The 22,228-nt window shown below is 35.7% G+C and overlaps 2 protein-coding genes across 2 annotated transcripts; both read right to left on the reverse strand.

The window, feature by feature from the left end:
- Nucleotides 1-683: 683 nt before the first annotated feature.
- Nucleotides 684-19,025, reverse strand: LOC136817630 (nucleoporin NDC1-like). Its single transcript, XM_067073951.1, has 20 exons — nt 18,937-19,025; nt 18,722-18,842; nt 18,278-18,379; nt 17,401-17,536; nt 16,184-16,229; nt 15,884-15,949; nt 15,483-15,554; nt 13,704-13,740; nt 12,713-12,761; nt 11,957-12,089; nt 11,208-11,297; nt 10,086-10,167; nt 8,507-8,710; nt 7,669-7,715; nt 5,200-5,254; nt 4,034-4,092; nt 3,636-3,677; nt 3,144-3,255; nt 2,236-2,287; nt 684-1,453 (listed from the first exon to the last, which is right to left on the reverse strand). The coding sequence occupies exons 1-20, from the start codon at nt 18,970-18,972 to the stop codon at nt 1,390-1,392; spliced, it is 1,605 nt and encodes a 534-aa protein (XP_066930052.1). The 5' UTR covers nt 18,973-19,025; the 3' UTR covers nt 684-1,389.
- Nucleotides 19,026-19,267: 242 nt separating this feature from the next.
- On the reverse strand, nt 19,268-22,000 carry LOC136817631 (exosome RNA helicase MTR4-like; the record flags this gene model as incomplete). Its single annotated transcript, XM_067073953.1, is given in 2 exon segments — nt 19,268-20,364; nt 21,838-22,000. Coding segments are annotated over 2 exon segments (321 nt in total), but the record flags the coding sequence as incomplete, so codon positions are not given.
- Between the last annotated feature and the right edge of the window lie 228 nt (nt 22,001-22,228).

The following is a 22,228-nucleotide window of genomic DNA, read 5'->3' on the forward strand; positions in this document are numbered from 1 at the left end:
TGATACAAGTTTTTTTCATAAGAAAATCCAAAATCTTTTGAAGCTTTCAGGTGTTCTTAATATTTTTGAGTTGAAGCCTTAAAATGTTCTTAACATGTTCTTATATTCACCATTTTGTGAGTATTTTTGTCCATTTTCCTAAGAAATTGGGTGTTTTAGAGTCCACAAAAGCCTTTTCTTAACTTATTGTTCTTAATATTTTGGCCGTCGAAGCTTTTATGTTCATATATAGTTTGTTTCTTACAAAAAAATGTGTATTTGACAATAACGATCAATAGAACATTATCAGATGCTCGTCAAAATCTTAGTACATGCTAATATCTCGCAATAAATTTTTTTACGAATCATGTAATAAAACACTTCTCAATCCTTTAAAGTGTGAGGAAACTGGGCTCGTGTTTACAAGGAAGAATGACGTCAAAATGTCTGAAGTCGTTGCATTGATATTTTCATAAAATTTTCGAATTTCGCCTTTTTGTTCCTTTTCTTTTAGCTGTTAAGAACTATTGCCATATGCACAGTGACTTCTTATTACAAGTGTATCTTTTTCTTTTTTTTTTAATAAAGAATTTCGACGTCATTATCTTGTAAATTCATTACCAGTCTCCTTTAAAGCCAACGGCACATTTAAGGGTTGATAGATAAAAAAATCCTGAATTCAAAGCAAAAAGAAAGAAGATAAATGAACAGAAACACTAAATCTCTTTCAATGTAACCAGTGAACGTTTAACGCAAAAGAATAACTATCTATTCAAGATGATACGGTCAGTCATACACACTGACCTTTATATACTCTGGACCAAGTTTCTCAATCCCGGCCAAAAAAATCTTTGATCGAAGTATTTTGAAAAGTGGTACCCTAATGGCAACAATACTCAATAGCGCTAGATCTACGTTCCCTGGAATACTTTTGATGATGTAGCGCCGTTAGACGTTAATTTTTAACACTGCAGTGGCTTCTTTACGGGTACCACTTCGAAAAAACTTTGATCAAAGATGGCGAACATAGCTTGGTCCAGGGATATATAAAGGTCAGTCAGTCATACCGCTTACAACATCTTTCATAATCTATGTACTCCATTGAAATTCAATAAGGCTTCGACGAGTATGTTCTTTTTTGTTCAACACCTCAGCCCTCAAGTTCATATGTAGATGATTAAACCTTTTGTGAATGTTTTAAAGTGTCTCTACATATGAAATATCCAACCCCGCCAATACGATTTAGTTCAAGTTTTTTCATGCATGTTCATGTCTGATTTCAGCAACATCGTTTTCCCAGTCCATCAAACTAAAAAAACTTTCGTTTTCATATGTTTTCAATAACGAGTGTAAAAAAAACAAAAGAATTCTCGATGGTAATATTTTTTCTTAAACATTTTCGTGGACAAACTATTCATCATACTCCAGAAAAGCCAATAAACGTTTTTTGTGCTCACCAGACAGACGGAGTGCTCTAAAACAAAAGATAAACCGATCAACAAGTTAAGAGATTTTTTATAAACGGGACGAATCATTTATAGATAAAATAAAGAAATTATTGGTCAGACATGACGTCAGTCTTGAGATAACCAATCAAATGATTATATTACGTTTGAAATGTTGCAAAATGTAAACCAAAACATCTAGAAGTAAGTTGTACAGAGAAGTAAGTAACTTCGTCGGAGAAAATTTTCGTCGGGGAAAAATATTCGTCACTTGCTGGTAGTTGGTAAACGCATTAAGGCCGGGGAGAATTTTCGTCGGGGAAAAATGTTCGTCACTTGGCCAAAATTTCGTCACTTTTCCCTGACGAAGTTTTCCCCGATAAGGTATATAACTTACATGACCTCCGACATTATGGAAGCAAACGTTCGATATGCGTAAAGGGATCGCTTCTACAGATTCGAAAACTTATGTAATTCTATTCTAAATTATTCTCAACTCCAATGGGTTGATTGTTTTTAATCTATCCGACTTTACAAAATCTCCAAATCTGTATCAAATCGGAGAAAAAAATTAGGCTACTTATCTATAATTCACAACAAATATCTTAAGACAGAAGGATTCTAAACATTTTTGCAAGATAAAAATCCGTCCCCAGACCCCAATATCAGTGTTGAGTCCGGAAATGGCCGAGGCAGAACTCGAAGCTGACAGTGGGGAAAGAGGGATCACCATGCGAAGTGGGGGGTTGGGGGATTGTAGGTCAAGTATGTAGTGTATGGAGTGTTAAAAATTAAAAAAAGGTTGACTTACGTAGTGTGGTGTTTGAATGTTGAAGTGATTGTATATAAACCACTCTTGAGCGCTAGAAAAAAAACGAGGTTTATGTTTTACAGCCCTGAATAACAAGTTTGTACAACACACTAAACATGGCAAATTCTACTCAGAAAACCACCAGGAAATATCATTCTCAATTGGACTATTCCATTAAAAATCCATATATGAAGGTGGACGAACCTATTACCAAGCTTACACAGGGCGTTGTTTCGACGTCCATCTAACGTTCACAACGTCCATATAACGTAAGATAAACGTTGAAAGAACGTCGTGTGCCAGCTGGGTAAGTCAACAAGAAAAGATTCTTAGAAATGGATGGATACCCCCTGGAAAACGCCAAATGTTTGCAAAAAAGCCTTCTTTTCATACCTTAAAGTGAGGGTGGACGAACTAGAGTCAGTGTTTTACCCCCTGGAAATATTCGTTCGACCCCCTGTATGGATATAAAATGGAATGGCCCATTTTATTTTATAACTCTGAGAAACACTACTACTTAATGGCAATTTCAAATTCTACTTAGAAAACCACCAAGAAATATTATTCTCAATTCCTAAGGTTCAGTTGCTTAGTGAAATTAGGGATCAGTGACTGTGGAGTCAAGCCCCGGAGACAAATTCGAAATCAAGCCAAGTGGTTTGTGCAAATAAACTAAAAGCTCCCTTAGTCAAATACTGTGTGTAACAAAAAAGCTTATAGAGAAAAAATAATGTATCTTATTTATGATATGCCCCTTTGCAATGTCTTCTGGCACTACATCACGGACCCAATAGCTGATTGGTTGTCAGTGACGTAAAATCAGTCAATACATCACTTTCAACCATTCAGTTGTTGGGTCCGTGGAAGACATTGTAATGGTGCATATCATGAATTATTCAAAACTGTACCTATTTTCAGCGAGGTAGCATCAACCATTTCTTTCTGTGAAAGTTCCATTGATTTGGTATCGTTAGATATAGCTTGCTGTGTAACTGTGAGTTTTGTGAATGTCTCACACGACTGTATAAAAATGTATAAAAAATCGAACACAAGTGAGATATTTGCATGGTGGGAGCAAATTTCTAAGGACATCCATCATAGACCATTTCACAAAGCGTAATGGGTAATCAGGACCACTGCGAGCTAATAACAACTTACTATTGGTCCAAAGTTTTGAAGAATTTTGAAGATTTTTGCGTCTAGCCAGCAGAAAGCCGTTATGGAGGCGCAATCAGTCCTGATTACCCATGATCCACTTCGACTGTAAAATGACTTATACAATGGCTGAGCATTAGGCTTTAGAGATAAGATTGCATGTTAAATTTTCTGGCCAAATCTTGGAGAAGATAAACATGACAAAACATCAAAATCAAGAAATAAGAAAAATGAGGGTAACTTACTTCAAGAAGAGATAACAATTCTGACACGATCGATGGAACAGTCTATAAATCAATCAAGTAAAGGAATGTGAAAAAAGAGAAGAACTTGGACTTTGAGAAGAAAACTCGATTACACCTTTCTTTTATAAGAACGAGCTATATAAGAACATAAGGCTTCGATGGCGAAAATACTAAGAACAAGTTAAAATAATTTAAGGTTTCGTGTGCTCTATAATACCTATTTACTTAGGAAAATCTGGACAAACATACTCACAAAATGTTGAAAATAAGAACATGTTAAGAACATTTTTAGGCTTTATACTAAAAAAATTCAGAACATCCGAAGGCTTACATGTTCTAACATGTTCTTACAAAAAAAGGCGTGTATCAAAGTAAAAAAAGTTACACAGTTAATAAACCTTTTGCACCACGCCGTAAGTATCTTCCGTCAAAGAGCATGCAACCAGATTACAAAGTCCTACAACAAGAAAAAACAGTTTAATGGAAGAATACTAAACTTTCACAATTGCAGGGGTGGAAAAGCTGGAGTTTTTACATGATTTTATGTGATTTGGTTGGTCGTTAAGATGTAATAAAACAATTTTGTTACTTTTTCTAAAGAGCGCGTCATCTATTACTTCAAATGACCAATTAGTGAAGTATATTATAAAAACTCCAGCTCATCCCACACATGCAGGGGTGAACATTAACCCATGAATTGCCACTGGTATCATACGAGATCTCTCAATTTTTTTCGGTTCTGCACCAGCTGGTCTGTTTTTTTACCTCGCCCTCACCCGATTAAAAAAGCGGATGGAGTGATGGTACCTAATGGGTTAGAGAGTTTGTCCCGTGATACACGTTTTTTTTTTATAAGAACAAACTATATAAGAACATAAGGCTTCGAGGCCCAAAAATTTAAGAACATTCTAAGAACATACTAAGGCTTTGGAGACTTAAAAACATGCAATCTCTTAAGAAATTACATCAAAATGCTCAAAAAATGCTGAAAATAAGAACATTTTAAGAACATTTTTAGGCTTCAAATCCAAAAAACTAAGAACATCCGAAGGCTTCGAAAATTTTTGACGTTCTTATAAAAAAAAAAAAACGTGTAAAACTCCTCTTACTCACAAACAAATCAGTGTGGCATATAAAATTCAAGAATGAGAGATTCTCTTTATATGTCTCTATACAATATTTCTTAATTTACAGGTTGCCCGAAAAAAGTATCGAGTTTGCATATGCCATTGAGCAGAAAAGGGATGTGTCTCTGAGCCTCTGAGAGAGCTCTCCGTCGTACAGGCTTATTACAAAAGTTAGTTTTAACGTATTAATCAATAACCCTTTTTATTACTCCCTTTCTTGCAAAATTTCACGTTATTAAAAAACCAAAGGAAGAAGAGGGAGAGAACTCAAAATAAAACTTGTAAAAACAAGCAAAAATCTTTTACTCATAGTTGGGTTTCGACTTGATACTTTTTTATGCAGACACTTTGTTTAGTCGAATACAAAATATCAAAAACGGGCCGACAAAATCAACGTTTTCTAAATCAGACTTTAATGATAAGGCATAATACTTTACCTTCAATTGCCCAAATAATAATTTGCAAATTCTCAAATAAACGACCCCTTTGAATCTGAAACATATAGAAAACATATGAGATTTATTTCCACTGCTGAAAATCCAGGGTGGTCGCAGTAAAAATAGGTCGAAAATCTAGGGTGGTCCACAAATGAGAAAACGAATCCAGGGGAGTCACTTTTTCCAAAAATAACCTCAACATAGCGCGTACAATTTTTTCTGGAATAGCCCCTTGCTTATGACACTGATTATCTGAGATGCGATATATTTTTGGAAATACAATATCAAATATGTAACTGCCGTTTTGATATGATTGACATTCCATTTGAGACTCAAAATGGGCTGCTCCATTAAAAACCATACAGAGAGGTGGAGGAACCTTTTCAAGTCAAAAAAAAATTATGGAAAATGTGTCTATACCCTCTGGGAAATGGCAAAATTTGTAAACATACCCTTGGAAAAATTCTTTTCATACCTTAAAGTGAGGGTGGACGAAGTAAAATTAGTCTTTTACACCCTGGAAATTTTAGAATAACTTTTTACCCCCTTGGAAAAATGAAAAAACACCCCTTGGAAATCTTTTTCTGATTACCCTCTGGAAATGTTCGTCCACCCCAGGGGATTTTATGGACATACAAGTGATACTTTTATGGCATACAATTGATACTTTTATGGACCTACCTGGTTATGCATTTAACACATATATAATTGATATCTACGTGAACGTGACCATTAAAACAATCATTCAGAACACAAATAGTGACGATCTATTAAAATTAGTCGTTTGTTTCTTATAAAAAAAACGTTTAGAATCCAAAATTTCATGCTCTTGAAATATTCTTTCATATTCAAGAATTCATGAGCAAAAAAACATCTATCTCATCAAAATATTTATTAATTTGGCTAAGAACATCGATGTATGCTTATTAAAAGTGATTCCTATAGATAAACATGCGTTTTTTGAGCCAACAAATTTTTTTTGCAAAAATCTGCTTAAGCCATCTTTCAACTATGATGGTACCCTACTTTCATGCAAAAAATCAGAAAAAATTAATGATCCGATTTTTCACAAAGTCCAAAAAACCCGTTTTTTAGCCGTTTTTTGGCCCAAATTTGCCCAAAAACATTTTTTTTCGAAAATCGAGCTCCGTCACATTCGAGGGTTTATAGTTATGCATCTTTGTGCAAAAAATCATAAAGAATCAAAGAGCCAATCTCGAGAAAAGCTAATACCTAAGTAATTGATAATGTGCTTATCAAATAAATATCGAATTTGGCCAGTTTTTCTTTAAAAACACGCCAAGCATCCAAAATTTCATGGCCAAACACACATTCTTCAAAAGTAAGCCCTCATGAGCAAAAAAAACATCTATCTCATAAAAAAATTGAGTAATTTAACTAAGAACATTGATGTATGCTTTTTAATAGTGATTCTTATAGATAAACATGCGTTTTTTGAGCCGACAATTTTTTTTTACAAAAATCTGCTTGAGCCATCTTTTAACAATGATGGTACCCTACTTTCATGCAAAAAATCAGAAAAAACTAATGAGCCAATCTCTCGAGAAAAGTTGGTAACGAATGGACGGACGAACGGACAGAGTTAATTTATAGGACCCATAGTGTCCTCCAGGGTTTGTTCCCCCCACCAAATTCTTGATTTTTTTAAATCTCCCCCCTCTTTTTTTCCCCCTATGACCTTTCGGTTTTTTAGTTTCCCCCCTCTTTTTTGCTTTCCCCCCAGAAAATTCTGAAAATATCAGTTCCCCCCATATACCAATATAAATTTCTCAAATTTCAACCTGACACAAACGTAAAATCTTGCTGCAAAAAGGAATACTAGACAAAATAGAACGAAAATTGGTTAATTTTTCAATCATGATCTAATCACATGATATCATGTGGAATGACCTTAGTTGCTGAGATAAAGTTGAAGTGATTTCACACTCCCCCCCACCAAATTTGCCAACTATCGATGTTTTCCCCCCTTTACTATTCAAATTTTCATTCCCCCCCCCCTCACCCATTCTAAATTGGAAAATTGGTTTCCCCCCCTTTATAAAGGGGGGGGGGGACACTATGGGACCTCCACCCCACCGGGGTAGGTCCAAAAATGGAATGGCCCAATGATATCAGTGAGTTTGCGTATGTGAGTCTTTTGCGTTAGAGACGGGTAGCTTTCGATTTCTCTAGATCGTGACTAACTTAAGACGACGGAAAATCAGCACTTTTACCGTCCCGGATTTTGCGAGTCAAAACTGCGAGCTGTTACAAATCGTTTCAGTAACTCCGCCGTACTCAAAATGATAAATGCATAAATTCGCTTATGAAGGAAACTCACTTCGATGAGAATGTATTATTAACCCATTGTTTTCGACTCAGTTATCTATGAATGAATCGAGCACTCGTATTTGCAGCCTGATCTTTTGACGATCGCCAAAATGTTTTTTTTTTCGAAATAAGACTTACATTTTGCTGAGAGTTGACAATATTCGTTTGAATCTTGGAGTTAAAATCTATTAAAAAAAAAAAAAAACTAGAATTAATGTAGGAACAGACACCTTTGAATGAAGTAAGTAAGTTTGCGACCGCAGTCGAAGGCGACCCGAAGGCTCCTTTTTCGTATAGCTGTCTACCCGAAGGTAGGGGAGGGCGCCACTCCTTTCCCTGGGTTTCTCCACTTACCCTTGATCCTTCTCTTAGTTGCTGAGCATCAAGCAGAGAGGCATCAAGTACCATTTTGGGAATCTTTGGTATGACCCGGCTGGGGGTTGAACCCACAACCTTGCGAATCGTAGCCGGATGCTCTACCACTGTACTACGGTCGCTAATACACTTGAATGAAGGAACAGGCTATTCCACAGTCTTATTATTTAATGTATAACCAGAACTGATTGCGCTCCCATAACGGCTTCCCGCATGATTCATTACGACCGTGAAATGGTCTACTTTAATCGGATTAATTTTCGCGAGATTAAATTTCGCGAATTTTTGCCATTCTCGCGAAAGTGAAACTCGCGAAAACGCGTGAGATTCCTGACTCGCGAAACTAAATCGCTTTTTTGGCGGAGAAACCAGTCCAACGTTTCCATTTGTGGCAAAAAATGGCTATTTTTAGCTGTTTTCAGGCTTATTCGCGAAATTAAATCCACGCAAAATTTTCAAAACTCTGACTCGCGAGATTAAATCCAAAAAATGTCGCGACTTTTATCGCTCGCGAAATTTAACCTCGTGAAATTTAACCTCGCGAAATTTAATCCGATTAAAGTATAAAGCTGTAGAGTAAAAATCAAACACTGTAAGTTACCTGGACTCGAAACACTGGTAGTTGCGTTTTTAACAGGCGAGAAGAGTTCTTGTGAAGCTAGATTTTTCGGTGCCGGCAATTGTTGTTGTTGCTGGCGTTTCCCCATTTCTTTGTGTTCACACTCGTTTTGTATAGACATACGTTGTTTCTCGAATTCTTGTAGACATTGCAAAGAGCTTTTATTCCACAAGTGTGGTTGGTTTCCTAAGAGTAGTAACGAATAGATTAATTCCTTACCCTGGCGCTATAGGACCCTACTGGGGACCAAAACGACCAAACGCTATTTACCTTTCCATTCCATAAACTAGAGTTTTAACTAACGTATTGTAATTTAGGACCCCCCGCCCCCCTAGGTGGTGCTACACCGCACTCAGGAGCTGGTCTATAAGACCACGGTTTCACATCGCTTCTCTAAGAGGTTTTTCATGGTTTTTAAGTTACGTAATTTCCGCCATTATGGAAGAAAACGTTCGAATCTGTTGACGTGGTCCTTCATGCAAAAATAACATTTGCTTCCATAATAGCGGAAGTTACATAACTTAACAAAACATGAACAACCTGAAATCAATATCCGACATTATATACAGATAGTATTCATAGTGGTCCCGGAATGTTTTTGGAGTAGTTCTGTTTCGAAAAACAAAATGAAACCGTTTCGATCCGTGTTTTTTTTTACTTTGATTTATTATATTTGAAATTTTGGCGTAACAGGGTATTTCAGAACGATTTTGTAAGGTAAGGACTGAACGTCTAAGTGGATGTTTGATGACAGCCCTGATTCTCATTTGAAACTGGCCGATATTTGTTTGTTGGTTTGAATGTTTGTTGGTTTTGTGGTGATCTGAAAATTGTTTCATACTTGAGACCATATAGTTGACTCTCGCTAATTCGAACTCAAACAGGGAATGTTATTTGTTCGACGAATTACAGAGAGATTGGAATAATAAAAAGTATATTTTTGTAGTGATTTCAAAATTGTTTCATACTTGGGACCCCATCGAACTTAAACTCTCGCTAATTCAAACTCAATCTTTTGTTCGAATAACAGAGAGATTCGAATAATAAAAAATATTCTAAAAGGGTTTCTCCTTGACGGGGACTGGAAACAAGTTCGAATTATAGAATGACTCAAAAACTAGAAGTTCGAATAAACGAGAGTTTACCGAATTGTTTTCAAAAATTGATAATATAGAAAATGATACTTCACTTCTACCAAGTCTTTTAAAAAAAGGCACGATTGAGATTGCTTTTGAGTAAATACAATGCTTATTTTTCTGAAAAATGCGAGTCTCCAATTTTTCCAAAATCTGTCGTTACTATACATGAGTATAGGGAAACAGGTAAGATGACACAAAGATTTTTCAGGAAAGTTGTGAACGATTGCAGCGTTTAAAATGTTCACTTACACACCTCAAAAGCAAGCTCAGTAATATGCTTATTTTTTAGACAAATTCAGGGATCGGTATGCTTATAAACGTTATGCTTATAAAAAAAAACGTAGAATTTAAAGAAAATTGAAGCGTTGAACTCTCACTAATGAGGTTATTATAATTATCAAACCAAAACTGATTAGAACTACCTGGAAGTGACAGCTCAAACATTTTGGATCTTCTAGACCCTTCCAACTTGCTGATGAAACAAAAGTCCATGAAAGCCAAATGCTACAAAAGAAAAAAGACGGATGAACTAATTCTATCATAGCAACTTTCTGGTCTGTAAAGTAGTTACAGTGAAGACCCCCCGCTAATTAAATTCAATTAATTCAATATCTTATTACAGTGTAGATAGACCTTAAACTTGTTAAAATTTTCCTTTTTGTTAGTATTGGTTCTTATTTTACGTGTTCATTTGTTAAAGTTTCTTTTTTGTTGTTGAAATTGATATTAGTTAAAAAAATTCTCTCTTCAAATTACCCCCGTTGCTTATTAGAATTTAGAAAGTTTACCTATCCCCCTGCTTATTCGGACCCCCCCCCGTCTATTCGGGAGACAAGAGTACTTAGAAAGTTTTCTTTATAAACATTTAAAAGACCAGGTAGCTGTTATGACGAAATTTGTAGACAAGGTATGTCGGCATTACACGAAGTTATGGCATATGATATCTGTGGTAGGGAGGTCTATTAGAGAGGTTCTATTTTGCTTTACCTGCCTTAAGGGCTACATACACTACACAATATATTGATGAACAATATCGGACAATATGGTTTACGGACCGTAATGTACTAAGTAAATAGCAGGTATTTTATTATAAAAAGGAATTTTCTTTTTGTAAACAATCCCCCTTTATTGTTGGAATATTGCAAATATAGCTGACAATATATTGCGGACACCTTTTCAATATATTGCCGGCATGCAGCAATATATTATCAATATTGTGTAGTGTATGTAGTCCCTTAGGTTGAGAAAGACATAGTAGCACCATATACAATAACTTGGTCTAATGTCAACATCCCTCTTCTAACTTCGACATCCTTCTTTAGAGATAGGAATAATAGAAAGATCGGAATCACTGATGGACTCCTCAACTGATTGCTCAGCAAGGAAAATTAGTTTCAATCAGTGATTCCGACCTTTCTATTGTTCCTATCTCTAAAGAAGGGTGCAGAAATTAGTAGAGGGATGTCGACATTAGAATAACTTACGGTAGTGTTTTCATATCGTATGATATTTGTTGTTAGTAGGTGCATTAAAGAAGTTCTCACCTTGAGAATGATATTGGGGTGAACCATACAATCACTGAGTGTCTTGCCTTGGTTCTCCAGAAGCATTGCGTCTAATGGCAGTTGAAGATGCTACGAAAACAACAGGGTTCAGATATGAATAACACTAGTCAACTCTCTTTAATTCGAATCTATACTATTCGGATCTTTTTGTATTTCGAACTAAAATATTGGTCCCCTCAGCTGGAGAGTGGCATGAAATAGTCTCTGTAATTCGAATCTTTCGCTTATTCAAAGAGAATTCTTGGTCCATATTATTCGAAACTTTCTATAATTCGAACTTATTCCCAATCCCTGTCACAGAGTAACCATTTTAATATACTTTCTATAATTTGAATCTCTCTGTTTTTCGAACAAATAAAATTCCCTGCGCCAGGGTTCGAATTAGCGAGACTCAACACTGTAAGGAAAGGTTTAAATAATATCAAATAATAGAATCTCGAATTATTCGAAGTAATACGGTATTTGTTTTCATGGAATACGTCATCAAATACAGATGACTCTTGCTTATTCGAACTTCTATTATTTGAATCACTCTATGATTCAAACTAATTCCCAATCCCCGTCAAGGAGAAATCTACTTAATATACTTTCTATGATTCGTATCGCTCTGTTTTTCGAATAAATAAATTTCCCCGTCCGAGTTCGAATTAGCGAGACTCAACTGTATAAGCTCGAATTATTCGAAGTTATACGGTATTTTATTTTTACGAATTCTCAAAAATACTTACCTGTGAGTAGAAGACGTGTAGCAGATTGTTGGAGAAAATCAGAACAAATAAAACCAATGTAGACGTCAAAAGACAAGACCAGATCATTGAAACGTCACAAAATAACAGGATTGAGTTTGCCAGTAATGAGCCACTATAACAATGAAATAATTTGTACCAACTAAAAGCATGGCTTGGAAGCTGATTTGGGATTAATGAGCTCCGAGATTCACTGAAAATGTTTCAAAATAGCCCAACCTTAGTAGCGATGACGATTAGTCAAAGAGAGTGGTACATTTTTTTTGGCCAAGAGTGAATCACTGTAACTCGAGTTTTTCTATAATTCGAACTAAAACATCGGGCCGTTCAGCTGAAAAATGGTATGAAACACCGACTATAAATCGAATCTTTCTCTTAGTCTTATTTGAAGAAGGAGTGTCCCTTTAAGTCGAATTAAAGAGAGCTAACTGTACGTTAGAGAGCTTGCAAAGTTTGATAACCCACTAAAGAAACAATATACGTTTTTTTCATTGGAACAAACTATGTAAGAACATAAGGCTTTGATGTCCAAAATGTTAAGAACAAGTTAAGAACATTTTAAGGGCTGTACGGACTCGGACTCTAAAATCGCTCAATTTCATAGGAAGTTTGACAAAACTACACATAAAATGGTGTAAATAAGAACATGTTAAGAACATTTTTTTGCTAAGTATATCCGAGGGCTTCGAAAAGTTTGGATGTTCTAATAAAAAAAAAGTGTACAATAATAAAATTAACCTGTATGAGAAATCTGTGAATAAGAGTAATAAACTTTTCGGAAGAACATCTGTAAAGAAAGAAGAAATATCCATAATTTTCGTTTTATGTGATAAATTTTCGTGGGAATTAAATTTCGCGGATTTCGAGGATTTGGGTGTCGCCCACGAAATATTATTGATAAAAAAAGCTACAAAATCGTGAGAATATTGTCTCTCATAGTGTCATCCGCGAAATTAAGTTCCCGCGAACTCTTAAAATTTTCCGGATGAGCTCAAAAACCAAAATTAATCCACGCGAAAATTTATCCCGTTAAAGTAGATTTCTTGGAAATAATTTCAAACAAACTGAATTTTGATAAAAACAAGTAAGATTAATAACAAGAGTAAAACTAGGCTGCTCGCATCCACTAACGAATCCGTGCTTCTTTTAGAACTTTTATACTACCTGCGGTTTTGTAGAGGTCTTCTGACTAGAGTAAAACAGTATAGTTCTTACAGCTAACAATACAAAGGTTCGCTCAACAATCAAACGCGCCATTGTCGCAAAAATTTGGAAAGTACTGCGGTACAGCCACTTTGAAATAAAATAAACAAAGTTTTTTTGCAGGGTTTTTTTAAGTGGCGAGCTTGATTCTTTCGAATTATTCGAAATTTTCAGTTTCAGCGGAAATAATTTTATTTGATTGCTGGGAGAACTCTTGGATTGTTAGCAGTAAGTACGAAGGCAGAATTATATGTAAGTATCACCAATTTACAGTCAGTACAAAGTATATCGAGAGGCCGTATAAAAAACTCTTTCGAATTATCGACCTTTATGAACGCTTGACAAAGCAATGTCCCTCATCTTTGAACGAAGTTTTTAAAAAAGTAGTACCCTAATGGTAGTAGTATATGGGTCAATCTTTGTCTAATGAAATTACCCGTTTAGAAATCTTTTCACCCACTTTCAAAAAAGCTCCGATCAAAGATTTCGTTAGATCGGTTACCAAATAAATATTAATTAAATTTACTTGAAGCAATGTGAAGCGGAATAAATATCTTCAATGCCTGAAAAAAAGGAAGGTAATTAACAGTAAAACTTCATGTTTGAGAAATTGGGTCAATCTGGAGTTTTTACAAGCTCTTATTTGATTTGGTTGGTCGTTAACATGTAATAAAAACAACTCTCTTACTTTTTCAAAAGAACGCATTATCTACATTACTTCATATGACTTATTTAATGAAGTACAGTTGGCGCTCTCTAATTCGACGTTCTACTATTCGATAAGCTCCCTTATTCGATGAAAATTCAATTCCCCTTGAAGATCGAATTAGAGAGCGTCAACTGTACCTTATAAGAATACCAGCTCATCTCGAGAAATTATCTTCAAAAAATATTTTTCGAAACCGTTGAATACAGTTTTTCGAGGTCAAGTGTAATTTTGCAGGAGAACTATTACTTTTTAGTTAAATTTATTTCCCGTTCAAAATCAAAGTAAACAGGACATGACCAAAAGACCGAAATAAATCGATTTAGTATTTTAACCTTTAGCCGCCGAGAGACGTACCACGTACGTCATATATACAGGCCGAGAGACGTACCACGTACGTTTTGATACTGGGGTCCTTTCAAAGTTTAATAAAATAAAGACCAGTTTGAATTTTTCTATTCTGTAAAATTTAGCAGACAGGATAGGGGTGAAGGTTCATTTTTTAAAAATTTTACGGGTCCTGCTTTTATACATCTCGAGATATCGGAACTCAATGTCGGTGTATTTTTCAAATGTCAACAAAACATCGTTTTAGTGGTGGACAGAGGGTGTTTGATGGATTTTTGGACTGAAAAGTCATGTTTATGTCTGGTTTTTTCTTGGTTTCAGCATATAAATATCATTATATGAGATAGAGAACCTTTATTGGCAGTTTCTATGTGGTTTGAAGGGGTTTTAGGGGGTATTTCCTGACATACATGCCTATCTCTAGCTCCAACAACTCAGGGCTGTTTTGCCTCAGTTTTTCCACTATTCTGGTGTTTTATTGCTTGAATTTACATGATAGAGAGTCAGTTATGATTATTGTAGTAATTTTACAGGCTTAGGGTAAGTGCAGGGCCAATTTTAGAGCAACGGGACCACTTAATTTACCTGTTGTGGCAAGAGTGTCGATTTTGGTGGAAAAGTGTGCTTCACCGAAACTTAGATTCTGAGATGAAATGAGCTTCTTCAGCCCTGAAATTTCACACAATGGTGGCTTATAACATAAACTAAAACAAAATAATTTTTCTGGGACCAATCTTTACCTTGTACCCACTTTTTTCATTCAATTTGTCAAAAAAAAGAAAAAAAGTGAAAAAATCGTAAACATTGAATTTTTACTGTTTTGATTTGAGGCTGTGTAGTCAGGTTTAAAAGGGTGATGAGGCGTCTCTTTGGTATTATCTGAAAAAGAAGATCCTTAGCTTTTCAAAATGGGTTTACTTTTTACTTAAGCTTTAGCGGTTCAGATTTTATGACATTTTCCGCGAAACCTCCATTTTCATGAAAAAAACAGCGGCAGCAGCGCGCGCTGTTTTTAAAAACAGCGGTGGCTAAAGGTTAAGGAAAGATAAAAATTCAAAAAGTTTATTTTTTAAGACACCAAATAAAATTGTAAAGTCCGTCTCAAAATAGGTTGCAACGTGGACAAAATAAAAAAACACAATAAATTTTGATAGAATTTGAATTTGATAACGTTTTTTACAGACGTCACGGTTCCGTATCGTTCCAAAGCAAACTGTTCTGAAACAAGCATGAACGTTAAAATGGTCTTACATTCATTGACATGGCCAAACTTTCTTTCAGTGAAGGTAGAATGATCTTCTTGATTTGGAAAAGTTTCTTTTGCTGTAAAAAAAAAAAAGAAACGTCAATCTGTAACTGTATTTCCGGATTAGGTTTCTCATATAATAGAATTTTCTTCCAGTAGCCGACTTTCGTGCGATAATTTTAGTTTTGTGTTTTTGCTTTCTAGCTGTAAATATAATGGCAGACCGTTATATTGTCCAGAGTTGATTCTCGCCCAACAAGCCCATGCCCTTGCATAGTTTCATGGAAACTTAACTTTTTTAGACCTTTGTGGGTAATATTGGTTTTCACAACAAGAGGGTGAAAACAACAAAGGAAGCACAAAAAGGCGGGGACCTGGTGATGGGATGATAACTGTAAAGTTAAACCTGTATCGTAGGAAACTTGACTTTGTATCTTTCATCTGTGAAATAATTGATTCCATAAAATGATCCCTGTAATAAGTAAACAAGGGAAAACGTCCGTCAGAAAAGTTCTCGTCGTCTCATCGTATCTCAAATCCGCGTGGAAAGTTCAAAATTAGATGAAACGTTAACGAAATTTCTTTCTTCTGAGACTTCGAGTTTTAATTTAAAGTTAAGTTAAAATTTCAACCGCATAGATTTCTGTTCACAAACGATAAAATTGCAACGCTGATAAAAGTTCCTCCTCAAAGGTGAAATACTTACAATGAATAAACTTAAAGAAACCATGAAACTCCGACTCCAGTAAGCACTGCAAAAGAAGAAGCATGAGAATAAAATAAGATTATGCTGTCTGGAATCTTCATTTTAGGTTGAAATTGCTCATAATTCTCTCTCATAGGTTTTGAGCAACATTGAATTAAAACAAAATGTTCGTACAAAATTGGGCCTACGGCAAGATTCACGAAGAAGATATTATTTTCTCACTAGCTTAATACTAGTCAATTCCAACTTCTATCCAATCAAAACTTCGCTGCGACACAGACCAAGGGGAGTGGAGTCAGTACTAAAATCTCAAACACCATGACGTCTAGTGACGTGGTCGTGTGCTAAAAAACCCCAAAATAAGTCCTTTTGGTATTATGGGGTACAAAATGCAAGGTGGGTGGTAACCATTTAAAATTGTCAATTTGTGCCAAAAATGAGTTTTTTGTTGCAGAAATCAGCGTTTCTTTGAAAGATTTAGTCCCAAGAATACAAAATTTGTCTTGAGAAGACCACAATTGGATAGTCTCTGTGTCAAAAAGTCTCAAAATATTTTAGTACCTAGTATATACTAAGTGACCATGTCTCTAAATTTAGTATAGAAAAAATTCTGGAAAACCCTTTTAGTACTTTAGATGGTCACAAAGATATTCTTTTTTAAGACATTAAAATGAGGCACGCCTCTTTGCTGACAAAGTAGAATCAGCAAAAGAACTTCTCAAAAAATTGTGCTTGTGCGGCGCGGAAACGGAAGACAGTTGTTCTTTCTTTTGTTTAACAATATTGTGTAAACAGATGGTAGGATGAGATACCTTATCGGGGAAAACTTCGCCGGGGAAAATTTTCGTCGGGGAAAAATATTCGTCACTTGCTGGTATTTGGTAAACGCATTAAGGCCGGGGAAAATTTTTGTCGGGGAAAAATATTCGTCACTTGGCCGAAATTTCGTCACTTTTCCCCGACGAAGTTTTCCCCGATAAGGTCAAATGATGTCCTTTAACTTTTAATAGCAGGGGGCAAGCCTGAGGTTCCGTGACATCATTTTTCAGATCTAACCATTTTTAATCTATTCCAAAGAACAGTATTCAAGATATTTTTGAGAGGGAGGACGCGGATTAGGTCCGGGAAAATTTTTGGTAACCAAAATAGTGATGCCATAGGCAAAACTGCAAGCGAAATACAGCCGCTTGAACCCCTACTATAACTTTAATCCTTACCTATCAATCGAATCTTGTATACATGATAAAACCAAAGTGAAAAGTATGGTACACAGGTTAAAATAGATGATAGTCAAAAGCTGGTTCGGTCGCAAGATGTGCATCAACAAACTTGATTTCCTGATCTGCGAGTGCACTATTTAAGATAGATAGAAATTGAAAATTCTTAATTTGAGAGTCATTTTTTCTATTTTTCTAACGGAAACACCCGAAAAATGCCGGGATTCAACCCCTGCCTGTTACTAAAAATAAAATTTTTTTTTCAGCCTAGGCTGCACGCATCCCCTCTGATATGATTTGATATAGGGGATGCGTATCGTCTAAAATATTTCTGTCCCAACTTACCCCCGTCTTTTCTTTTTTTCTTTTTTGATTATGCGTCATAGCAATACAATGACGTCTTTTTTTCTTTGTTCAATAAATGAAAATTGATAATTATGAAAACAACAGCACCATGACTTCATTTTTTTCTTTCTTTGATTGGATGTGACGAAATTATGTAAATTTATGCAAAATTTGGTTACCCCAAATTTGAGGTAACTCTCGGACGAGAATTTCATACACGACACGCATCCCCTATAACAAAATAAATTCTGGGGATGCGCGCAGCCTATCTTCAGCCCGGAGAGCCATTTGTAGGGAAAAAAAAAAGTCGCACAATAAATCTTTAGTGTGTTAAATCAAAGTGCTCTGTTAGGCCTGGTTATGGTAATTTGTTTTTGTGGGGGTATACTTAAAAAATAACTAAAGCTGGGGCCTATTCGTTTGCTAAGGGACTCTTTTAGCATAGCATTGAATTTCTTTTTTAGAGGGGGAGGGTGTACTGTCAAGACATGACTGCACAGATTATAGTGCTTTAGAAAATTAATATACTTACCATGTATTAATCGTTTGTGTGCTGTGATTGAAATAAGTGAGGTGACCTGTAGTAGCATACAAATCACCAATGCTTTTAGTGAAAATATTGTTGATAAGGTACCTAAACGAGAAATAAAAATAGAAAAGATTTTATGGATGAATCTACCCGATTTTAAAAGGACTTATTTTAAAGGGATATAATTTTGCGGGGATTAAATTTCGCGGAATAGGGTGCCATGCACGAAATTGAAACCCAATGGAAATTTGAGAGGCCTTATCCGCGAAAGCAAAACTCAAAAAACGTCAAATGAGCTACTTTTTGAAAACGAGGTTGAAAGAAGGCAAGTTGTCTCTCTATCAAAAAAACCGAGCAACTAACTGCGTCTGTCATTGTATGAGAGAAAATTTTTCACACGTTGAAAATGCTGAATAAAAATGAGCAGGAATAAAGTTGATAAATTACCTGAGAACATAGCAAGCGGTGACCACAAGGAGAAATTGGAGAGCATTAAATACATGCAAATGCTGGGTGGAACAACTATTAGCATCCATATTCCACAAGCAAAACTCCTCCAAGAAAACTCCTGCGAACAAAATGGACATAAATAGATTTTGCCACGAGAGGAGGAGAAACCTGATAGGAAACTTCAAAGAAAATGCGATTAAAATTATGTATACCTCAGTTGATATATCTGTTTTTTGTTGGCTAGCCATCTTTTGATTTTGCTGATTTTCCAAATAATGTTTCTTTTTAGTTTGTTTTTTTGTAATCTAAAATACAAGTAAAAAGGTTTTGATTATCCTAGCATAATTGAATTTCATTACAAGCACAATTAATAATTCCTAAAATCAAATGAGGATTTTTAAAAAGACTTATCTAATTACTGAAAAAGAGAGAACAAACCCTATGTAGCCTTAAACAAGCCATTTACTACCACACCCCGGAAAAGAAATTTTGTGTTTGGTAACGCTGTACCGTTGAAGTCAAATGATCCCTAGTTTAGTCAGGTCCTAGAGAATTGAGTCATTAAAATGATAAATTTGAAAATCCTACATTACAAACACTAGGATAAAAAATAGAATAAAATTTAAAAACTTTATACTTTAATAATTATGTTTGATGTAAAATATTAGAATCCAAAATATCATTAAAACATTTCACTTTTTCATAACAGTGGAATTTTTCTCTGGCCTTACTCAAAACTTGTCCTTTTCTGCTTATCATAGAGGTCTTCCATGTTTGACCAATGTACAGAATAATTACCGCCTTTTAACCCATCCAAATGGTATTATTCTGTAACTTCAAATTTTCAAATATCTCTCGATTTCAAAAGTACGCCCGGACTAACAAAAAAAATTTATTAAATTTCGGTATTCTCAAACCGGACGGGATAAAAACAAGGTGGTGTGGGCCTTGGCCCTCCCATGGTACATGACCAGAAAAATCGAGTAATCTCATATTATGCCATTTAGGCTAGGCATAATTGCTTTTTCGAAATAGGATATTTCTTCTCTATAATGGGTGGCTCCCCACTAAATTACAAAACCTTACCATACCAAAGCTGAAAGAACTATAACAGGTTTTCTTATGCAAACTATTTTTAGTTTCCATAATGGCGAAAATGACGCAACTTAGTGAACTTGAAAAACCTCCATAGTAGATATTAACTACCGAAGGGGCGCTTTGCCGAATATTCCAGAGCTCTCAAAGGTTTTGGAGTGGTATCTTTAATATTAGTGCATTACATTATCGAAAGCAGAATTTCCTCTAGGTAGTGAATTGAGAGAAGATTATTATGCACTACACATGGTTGATATTCATTGTATATTTGCCATAACCATTGTTATCCCAAGCCATAAATATCCAAAGGATTCAAAGCCAAAAACCACGATTCTCCTCATTGAAACATTATACTTTGGATATAAGATTCCTGAAACTCTGAACATCTTAGAGATACAGACTAGCAGCAAACACGATATCTCTTTTGATTCTCGTTATACCATCGGCGAATTTATTTTCAAGTTCAGTGCTACCGATGGCTTTGGCAGCCATACACATTTGTCGTAAGAGTTCATCCAGACGTCGCATACAACGAATTACGCTCCCTAAGGACGAAAAAGGAAATACGTAAAGTTGTCCGGGAAAAATCAGTTCAGCCACTTTTTAGAGAACCTTGTCCTCTGTTTTTGCGCGAAATTTCAGAAAAAACTGATGAAGCAATTCCGCAAAATAAGTCCATTTCTGGGCGGTTTTTGGCCCAAATTAGCCCAAACGGAGGGACGGACGAACGGGCATAGGTTAATCTAAAAGACCTCTGTGGTAGGTCCGAAAAACATATTTAAGTAACAGTCATTGACGTTTTAGTGGTGAAAAGGGTCTTTAATTTGGAATAAATTTACGCCGAATTTGGGAAACTTCCCATTTTCTTTCATTTTTTTAACTCTGAACCAGCAAAACATTTGAAGAAGTTCCCTACCCATAAATTTACTTGGACTATTATTTCCAATGCCCCAGAGAAAAGTCATACAAGGAAGAATTTAGAAGCTTCGATTATTGCTATCAAGAGACCCTCCCATTTTCTTTCATTTTTTTAACTACAAAACGCCCATAATTTATGATAAGACCCCCAAAAAATCAATCGAATTACGCAAAAACTGCAGGTTTGCAATTTTGGAAGCATTCGAATTCAGGATCTTCACCCTCAAATTCAGTAAGAAATATATCAAAAAAGGTTGATCATGTCTGAGATACTAGTCAGGATCCCTAATACAAAACGCTGAAATTAAGCTCCCAATTCTCTTTCAGGTTATGTTCTCAACACGGTGATGAAGACCATGTTCACACGTTACTGTTTCGTTTCACTCTGGTATAATTTTCGTTACGGATTGAGTGTGTTCTATTGGTTTCGGAACGTTTCGGAGCAAGAAAACGGAGCAGTTCCGTTCCGATGAAACCGCGTCGACCTGTTTTGCTTTGTAACATCTTCTTTTTTGACGTTTCGAATTTTGACGTCGGAACGGAACGGAACCGTAACGTCTGAACATGGTCGAAGACACAGGCGAATGAAGACAAACAACCTGTGATAATAGTTGCCATTAGTAGTCGGTGGAGAAAAAAAAACTAAAGATTTTCTTAAAACCTCAACACGGAATCTTCAATTTAGAGTGGGGATCAGCCCATGTTAGCGGGCAACGGTTCCGTTTGGCTCGGAAAAGAAATAATGAAGCCATTCTATTGGTTAGAAATGACGTAAAAATTGAATTTAATCAATAGAATGGCTTCACTTTTTTCTCGGAGCGAAACGGGACCAATACGTTTGGCATGATCTTAGCCTTCACAATAATTCAGACATATGACTCTCTGCCCTGCCTTTACTAATTGATAGTGTAGGCATAAAGTGGGCAAAGAATTGGCAATTAAAAATCTTAGCTTGGGAAAAATTGAAAGAAGACATTGCATTGATGTCAAAAGAGGGGAATGCATTGTCTCTAGATAACCAACTTTCTGCTTTCTGCTTTATGTATTGATTAGAATAGGCAGAGCGAAAAGTGGACCGTTTAAAACTAGATCTTATATACCTTCAAAGACGTCAGTCATTTTACATATATCAGCAAAAGTGGAGCCAGTCGACCAGGCGAAGACGACGTCCATCATTTGAACTTTGAAAGACTCGACATATTCGTCAATATTAATCTCCATTTTGGCTTCTTCTGAGACTTTGGCGATCCGCCTTGCCGCTTCCTATTGGTTAAGAACATAGATATTTTATATATAACACTAGATAGAGCTTTTCCTTCCCTACTTGAAGCAAAATAATCCACCATCTTGTACGAAGTGACGGCACAATTCAGCTTGCGAGATCTTTGAAGTTTTGAAGTAAATTGCAGTATCAAAAAAACTTCAACAGCGAAAACCAGGGAGTCTACTGTGGTCTACTTTCAGCAAAGATGGCGCATTATTTTGCTGCCT

Source organism: Clytia hemisphaerica, unplaced genomic scaffold, assembly GCF_902728285.1.
Source record: "Clytia hemisphaerica strain Z4C2 unplaced genomic scaffold, Clytia hemisphaerica genome assembly, whole genome shotgun sequence".
NCBI classification, from domain to species: domain Eukaryota; kingdom Metazoa; phylum Cnidaria; class Hydrozoa; order Leptothecata; family Clytiidae; genus Clytia; species Clytia hemisphaerica.